General features: G+C 42.1%; 1 protein-coding gene across 2 annotated transcripts in view; it reads right to left on the bottom strand.

The window, feature by feature from the left end:
• Window positions 1–12,601, bottom strand: part of LOC308325824 (glypican-5-like) — a 163,544-nt gene extending 150,943 nt beyond the window's left edge. For both annotated transcript variants that reach the window (XM_080778527.1, XM_080778528.1), the window contains exon 1: window positions 12,112–12,601. In XM_080778527.1, the coding sequence (XP_080634653.1) occupies window positions 12,112–12,289 (178 nt within the window). In that variant the 5' untranslated portion in view covers window positions 12,290–12,601. The remainder of the gene's footprint in view (window positions 1–12,111) is intronic.
• Between the last annotated feature and the right edge of the window lie 760 nt (window positions 12,602–13,361).

Below are 13,361 nucleotides of genomic sequence, written 5' to 3'. Positions count from 1 at the left end.
ATTCCATTGTATTTGTGTGTGTGTTGAGTACTGGTGTCTGGTGTTTTGTAGCCGTTGTTTGTCTGTGTCCATTTGTAATGTACAGTATACTAGTGGAAAATTATATACAAATATTTGAATACATTTTTAGGGGTCCTTTACAAGAAAATGTTTGAGAACCACCGACCACTTAGAAAAATAGATATATTATTTAGTCTTAGGCTGACTTCAAGCGGTACTTGTCGGTAGGTAAAATAAAAGTCAAACTAAATGAAATGTTCGAGACTGAGTGTAGCACTCTTCCAAGGACATTTAAAATAATGGAAGTTGGGGTTAGGACAGAGCAAGGTTATTAATATGTATGGCTTTTTTGGATCTACAGTACACAATTTTTCTTTCTTTCTTTATACTCTGGTATTTATAGGGCAGCATTTAACATAATAAATTGCATTTTATTTATTTATTTGTGTAAAACCCCACATGGGATTACATGACACGCAATTATGCACAACCTAAAACACAGTCGCTTAACAATACAATGTGAGAGATAAAACAAACAAAAAGTAGAAATAAAAACATATTTATACAGCTCACACTTTCTTCGTGTCCATGCTTTATCCAGGCCACACAGTAAAGTGTTAATTGAACTGAGAATTAAATACATTTTAAATTATGACAGGATTTTACGGTTTAGATAATCAGTAAAAAGAAATATTCTCATGCAGCCCTTCATAATATACACAGTGAAATCCTCAATGTTGTTACTATTAAACTTTACAAGTGTACATTTCTTTTCTAAAGTTTGCGCATATATGAGGCTGAGCATTCATAGAGTGAGTGACAAATTGAGTGGCAAAGTAAGTGGCAAAATGAGTTTAACGTCGTTTTACGTGGATGTATGTGCTGTCAAGGCCAGAAAGTAGTTATTCTGGGTATGATGATCACCCCCTTATATTGAGGCATTTACTGTGTATAATAATGTATGATGATCACACGCATACGCCCTTATACTGAGGCATTTACTGTGTATAATAATGTTTTGTGTTAAAGCTTTAGGGTAAGAGCAAAGCAATTGCTAAACAGAAATCTACACAGTATATTAAAAATCATTCCTATATTATATATTTGCTTTCAGGCAGTGGTTCTTAAATATTTTAATGTTAAGGACACCAAAATGTACAGTATATCTATTTGGCCGCAGAACACCATTAAAAAGGATTTTGCAGAGATCCCCATAATATAGAGATAGATTTGTCAACATTTTCCAAAAGATCTTGACAATGCACCTAAAAAAATCTAATGGGCTTAAGTGGTTAAACTGTTCCTCATTTAGCTGGGAACACCCTGGAACCTCCTCCAGGACCCCTTGGGTGTCCCAGGACCCCACTTTGAGAACCAAGCTGCTCTAATGTGATGCCATTTCATATCCAAGAGGGCTGACAAGGCAGGGGGAAGTCATTCCAAAAGGCTCTGATTAGTAGTGGTTCCGCCTGACCAAACATTCACACACTCGGGTCCTGGCAAACTGGATGTCAAATCTGGACCCTAATTCCACTAATCGTCCTCAGGTGACAAATACCTCTGGAGCAATTTGCCATATTAAAGCTGTGGCTCCATTCAGGGGGTCATGACTTGTCGGTCACAATTACTTCCACCACACCTCAGTGCCCTCTCCAGTGCCACGAGACCCCTGCCCTGTGCTGAGAGAGAGAGACAGACACACCGGAAAACTGGCCTTAAGCCTCTCAGGACTGGTGTTGCTGTTGGGAAGAAACCCATCTTCATAATATTCTAACTTTGTTTTTTTTTCCGTAAATGAATGCCGTGCTACAGCGTCACACAAAAGTACACGTTTTGAGCTTGTAGATCTTTTCCTATTCTTGAATTTGAGAAGTAACAGTTTTGGGCATATGAGGTTTCCATCCAACAGAGACAAAAAAAGGGTCTTCCTAAGGGGGAGTTGTTTGTTACCATGCAATATTGCTTGCTTTATGTGGATATTTGTCGGTTTTCTGCTCTATATGTAAAGTGTCTTGAGACAACTTGTGATTTGACACTTTAATAAAATTGAATTGAATTGAAAGTTAAAATGCACCTATACACGTTGCGACTAACTACCTTCATCAGGGTGACTAACACGATTGCAGATAAAACATGGCTTTTATAGGAAATTACACCACAGGTTAATTACCATACAGACCACACCAGAACAATAAGTAAGGGCTCACAAAACCATGTGACCACCATGAAATCCTGGGACAATATCATATCTAGCTTTCTGCTTCGCAAAAAGTGGAATTTAAAATATATTTTGAGGATATTTTTAAATAATATGTTCATGAACGGAAATGACAAAAAGATGACGGCTTCCGCTCACGTCTTTCAGGAGGCGTTACATACAGAGTATGTTACTCAAAGATCGTCGAAGAGCTGTTTTCGTATAGGAAAGTACTCGGTGCCGAGCCAGCCATCCTCAACATCAGTGCAGTAGTGGGAATGGTACTGTAGATACTGCTGACGATGTACGCTCTGACCACACTATCTAAACATACATGCCTACGTGCACAGCCGCACGCACACACACGCACACACGCAAATGAATTTGTATGCAGCTCACATCGCTCCTCAATAAGGAATGGAAATGTTTGGATTTTCAACGTGTTGATGACAGGGGGCAGGGGAGTAGATGGCAGTTTCCTGATGCCGCTGTTTGGATTACTTTTTTTCTTCAGAGAACAGGAATAACATTGTCAGAAAGGTAATTAAAGCAGCAAGTCGACATGGTTCTCTTTAGATATCGTACTCTTGCCTCAGGAAGCCTGCATGCTTCCTCTTTGAAGCAGACCCATCCACTGAACCGGCAGGATATTTACTCTTATGTTGATTTGCTGTGCTTGGGAGGGACCGTGTTGAATGAAAACACAGCTCAAAGGGGCCTTGCTTGCATACCTGGATTTTTGGATAACCCTGAACTGCCTCTGGAATGTTTGGCTTTTCCAAGCCCCAAGCTGGCACTGCCCACAACGATTGGCATGAGGTCCAGAGCTGTACCAGTGGGCAGGGTGCGACGGATCGTGTTCAATGTAGAGCCAGTGCGATGTATCGATTGAGCCGAAATATCGCTGGGGTTTTAGGCAGCCGATGTCCCGATTTTTAACTGGGATAGGATAACCAGACTAGTCCATTAACATTTACCTGTCAGAATGTGTCCGTTTCATCAAAATGTGGGCGTTTCGCAGCTCCCATGGTCCGAAGGACAGTCATGACAGAACGTTTTGTCAAATTGCTGGGAGGGAAAGCATCACATATCCCACAATCTAATCCAGTAGATGGCGTTATAATGCTGCTATAGAAAGTATTGCTAGTACCCAAACAAGGAAGTGAAGTATTACTCATACATCATTCTATATCCTGGCACATGCTCGAGGCTTCTTGTAGGCAGTTTTTGAACAGAGATATCACTCAAACTAAGTCCGACCGCTGTTCACCGGCCGGCTTAGGCACCAAAACGTTATCCCGGTCACAATTGACATTGATTTATTTATTTGTTCTTGTTTCACCAATTTCAACCTGGCGTGCACTATTTATGGCAAAAATTACAAATGTTATCCAAACCTCCAAGCGACGTGATGGCTATTTTTTAATAACATCAAGTTTTTCAAATTGAGTTAAATTAATTTAGTCCTTTTGGACAAAAACAATATATCGTTAATTGGTAGTCCAGGACTCTCTAAAATCAGTCTGGCTCAGGTTAACCACTCAAACAGCGCTGCGCGTTCTGTGCTTGTAGATGTGCTATTCTCAGCGAAGGCATTTACGGTAATGTAGGGTGCCGAAAACAGGAAAGACACTAGTATAAAGCCCTGAGGGACTCCCGGTCAACCACAAAGGAGGTTACGTGGTTAAAAAACAGAGGACAATGAGGAGGCTATTGACCGGTAGGACGGACGGGCGCGCACACACACACACACACGAAGGGGTTGCTAAAGCAGGGACCGGGCTATACAGCCACATGACCACAGGACTCAACACTGTCACTATCCAGACAAGCAGCAATCTGACCATGAGAGCAATTCTGTTGGGCTATATCTGCTGACCACTCCTCCACAGACATCAGGTCTGCTCTCTATTCCTAGAGCACGGGGACAAAGTCTGTCATCTTTTAGCTCGGGCAAGCGCGCACGCACACACACGCGCGCGCTCGCACACACAAAGAGCATTTAAATAGTCATATCATATGCGAAGTAGGTGATATACTTGGCACTACCACTACTAACCTGCAGCAGACTAACCCTCCTCTGCACCCCGGCAATGAAACCAAGCACATAATTAACAGCTGAAATACAAGAAGATAGTGCCTGAACTGAAGATAGTGCCTAAACTGAAGATAGTGCCTGAACTGAAGATAGTGCCTGAACTGAAATCCAATAAGAGATCTTGTGCTGCAGCGCCCCAGACTGCAGACATGATAATAAGCAGCTCCAGACAGGGACACAACACACTAAAAAGGCCTGTGTGACTGGAGTGCATTGAAAACAGAGCATTTCAGCGGTCAGGCGGTTCAGTGTATCTATTGTATATTGTTGATGTCGGGCAGAAACCTCTTATGTCATATTCTAACTTTTTGTTTTTCTGCAAATTAACAATACTATTCTATAATATCATACTACAGCGTCACACAAAATCAGCAGATCTACAAGCTGGAAACGCTGTGTGCGAAGGTGAGAAAGTCACCATCTACGTCCAAGCTAAGTGAATTCATCCTAACCGATGACACACTGATCATACTGAAAGCCTGCCTCCGACTTCATATTCACATTTCAAAAGAAAACATTTCTTTTTATGTGGCTTTTTTTTGTGTGGTTGCCTTTATGGGAAGCGTGTTACGGTGTAGAGGAGTGACTTTTGAAGAGCACTCCGTACTGTGCACAGAGTGGATTTGCACCATGTGTACTGTACTGTATGCTTCCTCTGTGTGAGAAAGGCCAAGTTAAAAAGGGAACTAAAATAACTGCAGCCAATCAAAGAGCATGTTGGAGCTTTGAGAGCCTGCCAAAGGCTTTTGATGCTGTGACTAGTTAAGGATGTGGTGACATGTGATAACATGCTGTGTTCCCATTCCCTCACTATTAACACGTTATCCTGCTTGCCTATGTAAAATACATGCATGCACTGTAAAGTCCTGAGTGTTCTTTTAACACGGAGAATGTACAAATGGAACTAAACCAACACCTGTGGGTCCATTTGGTTCCCTGTGTGTATACTCTCTGGCCCCTTTCGGAACTGGAACCAAAATATGTGAAAGCACAATCAAAGTTTGCAGAATCTAGAACGGAACCAGTTCTAAAACCAAAGTTATTTTGGTGTAAAAGGGTCCTCAGACTTAGACCTGTTAGGGTCCATTTTGTTCCACGTGCATACTCTCAAAGTAGGTAAGGCCTTCAGTGATGTAAATAGGTTTTCAATGTAATGGGTCCAAGGACCAGGTCTTTTAGATGGGTCCCAGGGACATTTTATGAGTCCTACTTCAACAACATTAGAGTACAGTATTGAGTACAGTATTGCATCCCAGGACCCCCAGAGGGTGAGATGATTGCATCTTTTCTCAATTTAGTGAGTCTGAGGATGCAGGCTATTTGCAACACTTTCAAATAGCGTTTAATCACTCAATTATAGATATTGGGCTACCTTTCTCTCTCATTATCAAAAAGATTTTAATAATCCAGTTAATCACAGACAATAGAAGAAACATGTTTATCAAGCTATTATTAACTTTAAAGGCATATCTGCTCTAAGGACTGGATGGAACAGTTACATATGCAGCCAGATGCTGCGCTGTTCAAACATGTGGGCTTATCTGCACTATAAATGGGGTGACCACATATAACAGAGGACGCTACAGGAATGGCCAACTGTAGCGCGCGTGTGTTTATGAATGGGACTGTCTCGCCGGCTGAACTCTAATTGATATATGTCCAAATTTGGCAGCTGGAAATTGGCTAGCTCATAATCTCAACACGGAGTGCTTGCTTGGCCATGCATCACACACGCCCCTGGAGCACTCTCATATTAAATGTATCACAGCATAAGTAAGTCCTAAAGCAGTTCTGTGCAGGGAAGAGACGCAGCATCAAGTGTAATGGTTGGCCTAAATTGGTAACAATTCAAGTTGGGAATGCAATATCTTGTACCCGTTGTCAGAATACATGTTAAACCAGAAACAAATGGACCCTCACAGGTCTATTTGATTCCATATGTACACTCAGAGTTGTGGGTGTCCTTGGAATTAAAAAGGTTTTCAAACCACTGCACTAATACAGTAATATTGGTCATTAATCCTTTCCGGTATAGAGACTCTAAGATAGTGTGGGAAAACATTGGCGTATTCCTTTAAGTTTCCTGCTGCCACAGTCCTAGGGTACCTACTGGGAACTCAGTTCACTACACATGAATGAAGCACAGTACTGTATCCTAAAACAAACATTGACCTGTGAAGAGAGAGAGAGAGAGAGAGAGAGAGAGAGAGAGAGAGAGAGAGAGAGAGACGGACCAACAAGGTTTCGGCCACTTGAAATCGCAAGAGTTGCTTTGGTTGGCTTTTGATCTGAGAAATGATGCAGAGTAGTAGAGTTAAGTACACACACGCACATGCACGCACACACACACAGGCAGGCAGGCACGCACACATAAATATCCCACAGTAAATCCCACTCCAACAACCCCCTCCCATTCAATCTCCATCCGCTGGTCAGTGCTTTGAAGACAGATTGCGCCTGACCCAAAACAACCTCTCTTGACAAAAACAACACAATGTCTCAGACTTGATGCAATGATGTTTGATCGAGGGAATACACACCCAAAAAGCAGCGTACTAGCTTCTTTCATATCGTGTGTGTGTGTGTGTGTGTGTGTGTGTGTGTGTGTGTGTTCACAAGCGCACGTGTGCGCGTGCGAGCATGTGTTAAATTCATGGTACAGCCATATGGCACAATAACAGAATCATATACAGTAAACTACTTTTTCCCCACAGGTTAATACATCAGCCCTACAAACTACTACTGTATTTAAACTACATCATCACGTGTGTCTTTGAAACAGTAAAATTACGAAAATCTGTCTCAAGATAAAAAGGGAACTAAAAGAGTTCTGCAGCCAATCAAAGAGCATGAGAAGTGTGGACTCCCAAAGTTAGGCCTGCTGGCTGGCCTGCACACACTCACTCTGCCACCGGGGGTAGATGCCAGTTTGGTGATGTGGTGAAAAGTAACTTAAGTACATTTACTTACAGAAAGTACGGTACTTAAGTACAATTTTGAGGTATTTCCAATATTTCCAATACTTTTACTACTCGACTACATTTACCCATTGTTTGCTCTTTCTTGCACTCTTTACTCTATCCCCGTTTGCTGTGCTTGCTGTTGATGTTATGTTATCTACAGTATGCTGTTGCATTGTCTGAAGGAAGCCAAACAAAAATAAGTTTTACTCTTATGTACGTGAAGACAACATGGCGTCGTACGGGTTGCTCCATGGAAGGAAAGAAACATGCGCAGTTGAGACCAAGGAAGCTGAACGCGGAAGTGTTGGCTGCATATATCCCATTGTGTCTTTCCTTCCATGGAGCACCATGGAGCAACATGGCGTCGCCCGTACGACGCCAGTACCAGAGTGAGTACCAGAGTTGGCCAATCAACCAGCCCTTCCTGGTCTCTTGGACAGGCTTCTGTTCAGAGAACGGTGACATCTTCACAGAGGAGCGACGAGCATTCCGCTTGAGGTGTAGCCCTCTTGCACTGGAATTGACATGCACTGTTGCTAGCAGCGACAGCAGTCCCCGTCCCCCCTCCCCCGTCCCCCCAAACCCCAAACAAACATATCAAGTGGTTTGGATGCACCACAAGGTATGTTTCCCAGCCAGCTATCTATTGCTCTTCTCTCGCCATTGCGGTATTTCAGAGACAGACATGTCTGATGCTACAGCTGCAGCCTTCCTGTATGTGACAGTAATGTAGCAGTGCGGTCCAAATTGATACGTTTTAGGCCTCAGACCCCCGTTTTGAAACGTTGCGGTGCCAAGAGACCGCCGTGAGAGAAACTCGTAGTTGTTAAGAGTAGATTTGGTACAGCATAAACCATTTATACTGTAGGTGGGGAGAGAGAAACATTATGATCTGATGAAATAGTCATTCTTATCTACATTCTAGCTGGTAAACTTAACCACTTTCAACCTGGTGTCAATATTATTATTGAGCGGTGCCTAATTGCTCCATTTACTCAAACGAGAAGAGGATTCCATGCTCACACATGGAACATCATTTGCTTTCAGATTAAAATGTGGGCTAAAGGATTGGAGGTAAGCGGCTAAGAGAATCTTAATTTCCCTCAATAATGTCTAACATAAAAGATTTTGTTTGACTGAAGTAAAAGTTAGCAACACCACAAGGTAGAAATACAAATACAAGTTGCTAGTAGAGTGTAGTGCCTTCAACATTTTGAGTAGAAATACTCAAAACTCATTGTGCTCATAATTTCTGGACCACTATGAAAACAAGCCCCTAGGGCTATTTGTGTTATCCTTTTAACAATCATTGTAAATTGTACCTCTGTACTAATTGCAAGCTGTTAATAAAGTATTCAATCAATTAATATATCAAAAATGCAGAATGTCCCAGTTTTTAAAAATTCTACTTGAAAACAGCAGATCTACAGGCTCTCAAAGCATGATGGCAGCACATCACACCGTGAGCTTGCAGATTGGCTAAAGTTGTAGTGGAGTAAGTACAGTATACTGTAAGAAAATAAGAAAATGGAAATAGGCCTACTGTGTATTTAAGGACAGTACTTGAGTAAATGTAGGCCTACTTAGTTACTGTCCAACAATGGCTATAGTCCTTCCTGCAGCGCGATCTGTGGCTCTTTGATATGTCTCTATTCTATCCGTCTATCTCTCTCGTCCGTCCGACTGACTGACTGACTGACTGACTGACCCTTTGTTCACCACTGTCAGTATCAGAAATAAAGCCGGAATGCGAAAAAAAAGAAAGACGACAAAAATGGAGCAGGCATCCAACAGTGTATTGTAGGGAATTCTAAACAGTACCACAGGCATGTAAAGTGGCATAACAAATCCAAAGTGATGAAAATTGCCTTATTATGCTTACATAATACACATTTTGAGGAAAACATAGCTGAACTGAAGCCCAAACCAGTTCCAAGATGTTTATATTTTTTGCCCTTAAACCAGACTTGGAACAAATGCATCCCAGGAGCGTTTCCTCACTGTCACTGTGCAAAAGTAAGTAACTTATAAATGTCCATTTTATTGAACAAAGCAGCAGATCTACAAGCTCATGATGCAACATGTTGTGATGCGACAGCAGCGACACATTGCGAATGTGGCAGGATTGTGATGCAAATACGAAAACGAGTGCATCTCAAATTGCGTATCCTCCAGTGAAATTTCAAATTAAATAATTATCTCTGAAAAGTGAAAACCTTTGCACCCCCATTTCTGAAAATCTTTTACAAATGTTAGATTTTAAAATAAATACATAACTGTATGATATTGGTACTCAAATGCGGTCCAATGGTTTTCTGGGAGAAAAAAAACAAATACGTATACAGGTAGAACAGAAACAAGAGGTTTCTACCCAACAGTCATCTTTAAGTTTGTTTTATAGATTTGTGTCCTTATTTGATACTTTGTCGTGACGGCTAAAGTATAGATTAACTGATCTACAAGCTCAAAACATGTCGTGATGTGACCTGTTGTGAGGTTGTAGATCAGCCACATTTTCTGAGGATTGTTTTACATTTTTGGAACATTTTCAAGAGGGACGGCAGTTTGAAAGTGGTCAAGTCTGTCTGTGGGTTTATGGATTATATGAACATTCAACCACATTGAACCCTAGCATCCTAGTCAGGCTACTAGCATCCCTTCTGGGGTGAATATTTCGGTGAAATTAGGAGATCTGCAAGCTTACTACAGTGTATTGCAACTTGTAAATTGGCTATTTTTGGTAAATATATTTGGTGTGTAGAGGGAAAACAGGAGGGGGCCCTACTATAGACCCCTGTGGGGTCTATACTGAGATAAAATAAAATCTCATGACTGAAAATGATGCATGCATGGAAAGTGCTAATTTGCGATTAAAGCCGTGTCTCTGTCTGTCTGTACGTATGTGTGTACACCTGTAATGCACGTAACTCGAGAACCGTTCGCCCCACTGACTTCAAATTCGACACACGAGTTCCACATCCCCACATGGAGTGCAGTGCCCAGTGTCGAGTCGGTTGCACCCACGGTTCTTCAGAACCGCCACAAAAGGGCTCTGCCGGGGCTCTGGACAAGGCACCTGCCCAGGGTCCATATATGGAGCGGCCTGTTCTGACATCACAACACTCCATATTTGGGAAGCCTGACACAGAACTCCATATATAGGAATAAAGAGATACAGAGAGAGAGAGATAGGCTTACATAAATCTCCATATATGGGCATAAAAGGGACACAGATAGATGGGTGGAAAGGGTACTCTGACATGGGTACAATGGGTATTGCAGTCTTGTGGGGCATGGATCTCCAATTTCCATCGTTACCGACTCAATGCTCTACAGTAAAGTGACAACATTAACTCAAAACTCAAAAGTAAAACAAGCTGGTCAAATATTGGTCAAATTGTCAAATAAGAGAACCATTACTGTATTGGACCATAAGAGTCAGCCTGTTGCTCTAGAAGCTTGTATACCAGCTCAGAAAATCCTGCCTCAGCAGCCTTGTCGAGTGTCTGTGCCAAAGGAAATTAGCAAAATAATTAATTAATCTCTCCAAAGAGCATGCTTGCTTGGTAAGCAGTTGGTTGGCACAGCGAACCGGTGGAATCTTTGAAGATTTACACCAAAAAAAAAAAGGTTCTGATTTAAGAAAGCCTGTAGACGAGATTTATTTTTCTGAGTTATGTGGAGAATTTGGAATAGCTTGATTCATTGTGCCATTCATTGTGCCCTCTTGCACATTTACATGAAAGATTGTGATGTTTTATAGAAGGCAACATTAACACATTAACTACCTTTCTTGTGCTCATGGTACAAGGACTTGATTTTCTTTTATTGCTATAATATTTCATTGTGTTTTTCATTTTCAGATCAACCAACTAATTTTTACAATTGACAGCATTATATCATTTGTAGTGGTTAAGGTTAACTTTTATGATACCCTGCCCAAGGGGGGGGGGGGGGGGGGGGAGAGAGAGAGAGAGAGAGAGAGAGAGAGAAAGGAGAGTTTAAAGAGTTGTAGGCATGATTTGAAATCTGAAATTTGGAAGAAAAGTTTATTTTAAACCAAGCCTACAACTTCTTTAGTGCTCTAACACATTGGTTCTCAAAGTGCACAAGTAGCCTACTTTATCTAGCATCATAATTATTAACACTTTATCCAATTATGCTTGCTGGCTATTCAAAAATAGCAGATAAATAAATTAAAACAAGTTAACTTTTGAATCTCTTCTGGGGGTTCCTGGCACAAATCCTTTTCAGATGGGGGTAAGTGGTGCGTGCGTGTGTGTGTGTGTGTGTGTGTGTGTGTGTAACGATACGAACGACTAAACAACACGTGCTCTTTTGACAATTAAGGGGGCAGAACAGTCACCAGCCAAAAAAAACATAATCATCGTCATTATCATCATCATTCATCACTGCTCCTGCAGTGCATGGTGCTCTGTTGACAAAATATCTATGCAGATAGGCTATGTAGCCCAGAGGTTCTCAAACTTTTTAATTTCAAGATTCCATGAGTGTATACATACCTGAAATGAGGTTCCAAATGGACCCTCATTCGGAACCCCCTCAAGGAACCTGAGGGTCCCTGAACCCCACTTTGAGAACCACCGATGTAGCCTATGCCAAAACTATTGCCATCCTTAGATATGGCAAGGCTATACTTGTTTAAAACTATGTCTGTTTTTTTAGGCTGCATGCATGCACATTGCATGCATATTATAGACACATTTGGTTTGATGAAGTTTGACAACTGTAGGATAAGTTTTGTTTTGACCCCCCACCCCCCGACAGAGGAGACTGTTGCATGTATGTGCATAACAAGTGTGCAACAAGTCCACCATTCTCCACTCACTCACCTGTGCCAGGTGTCTCCGGTACGCGGTGCAGTGGACCGATCTGTCTCAGCTGGAACGCGGTCCGAACTTCATGACAGCTGTATGCGTCCACGACGACCACGTTCAGCACGAACAACAACAGGGCTGTTGACAAAATCCACAGGAAAGAGTTCACGCGTGGGCATATTCCCCGGGACATGTTGCCGCATCTCACTCCTCCAGGTATATATCCGTTGTGATCGGCCTACACGCTGCTGTAGCTTTAGTTTGTAGCCGCCACGGGATCAATGCTGGATGTGATCGACACTGGCGTGCAATGAAGCGATGACAACTTTACACATCTGATCTGACAAGCGTTTCCGTCCGATTTTCACATCATTGGTTGAGATGAGAGAGTGAGCGCCTCACTGTAGAGATAAGGCTCTTCAGTCTCTTGAGGAGAGAGAGAGAGAGAGAGAGAGAGAGCGCAGCTCAGATTTGTGCGTCCCACGCTCAGAGCTACTTTGCAGCGGTCGACTGTGTGTGTGTGTGTGTGTGTGTGCGTGCGTGCGTGTGTGCTCGCGCGCGCGCCTGCTGTTTCCAAACCGACCCGCTCCGCTCCCCTCCCTTTCTGACGAAGCAAAGTGGCGATATCAGTTATCAACTGCTTGATCACACTCGGACAGTGACTGGCTGCCTGGATAAACTGATAGACTAAACTATAAACCATTGACTGAATGACTGTAAACAGTAGGCCTACTAAACCCTCGGGTTGATCAATTAGGGGTGAATTAATCCTATAGGCTACTAAACAATTTCCCATGTGTTTGTCTACCCAACCCATATAGTGTCCAGACAGAGCCACATCATTGGCCACATGGGCTACTATACAGCCTAGCGTTCTTCTGAAGAAACTAATTAGTGATTATGAACAGGTGTGGTTGCGGCAAGTAGCCTATTGCAATAATTGCCCATTTAGTTGTATATTGGGCTTTTGCACTGATAATGGCTTTTAAATCTTAAAACAACCAAATGCATTCTGTTTTAAAGACGCGTTGTGTTTTTTGTAGCCCATATGATTACAATAATTCAGAAGCTAAATCATGGTACGTACCGTTGACGGTTGAATGATAATAATGGTGACAATTCAGCTGCAATACTTGAAGAGTCAAGGAGATGACTGGTCTGTCTCCACTGAATGATGGGCTGTGTGAGGCCCTCTGCTGCCCTCTTCTGGAAAAACCTATATTTGTTGAATCAAAACAGGATTTTTTTAAGTTTTTTATTTCTAT

This window comes from Protomyctophum bolini (genome assembly GCF_963924005.1).
Source record: "Protomyctophum bolini genome assembly, chromosome: 12".
Classification (NCBI taxonomy): Eukaryota; Metazoa; Chordata; class Actinopteri; order Myctophiformes; family Myctophidae; genus Protomyctophum; species Protomyctophum bolini.
The sequence above is the reverse complement of the archived record's forward strand: the minus strand, read 5'-3'. Positions and strand labels throughout refer to the sequence as shown.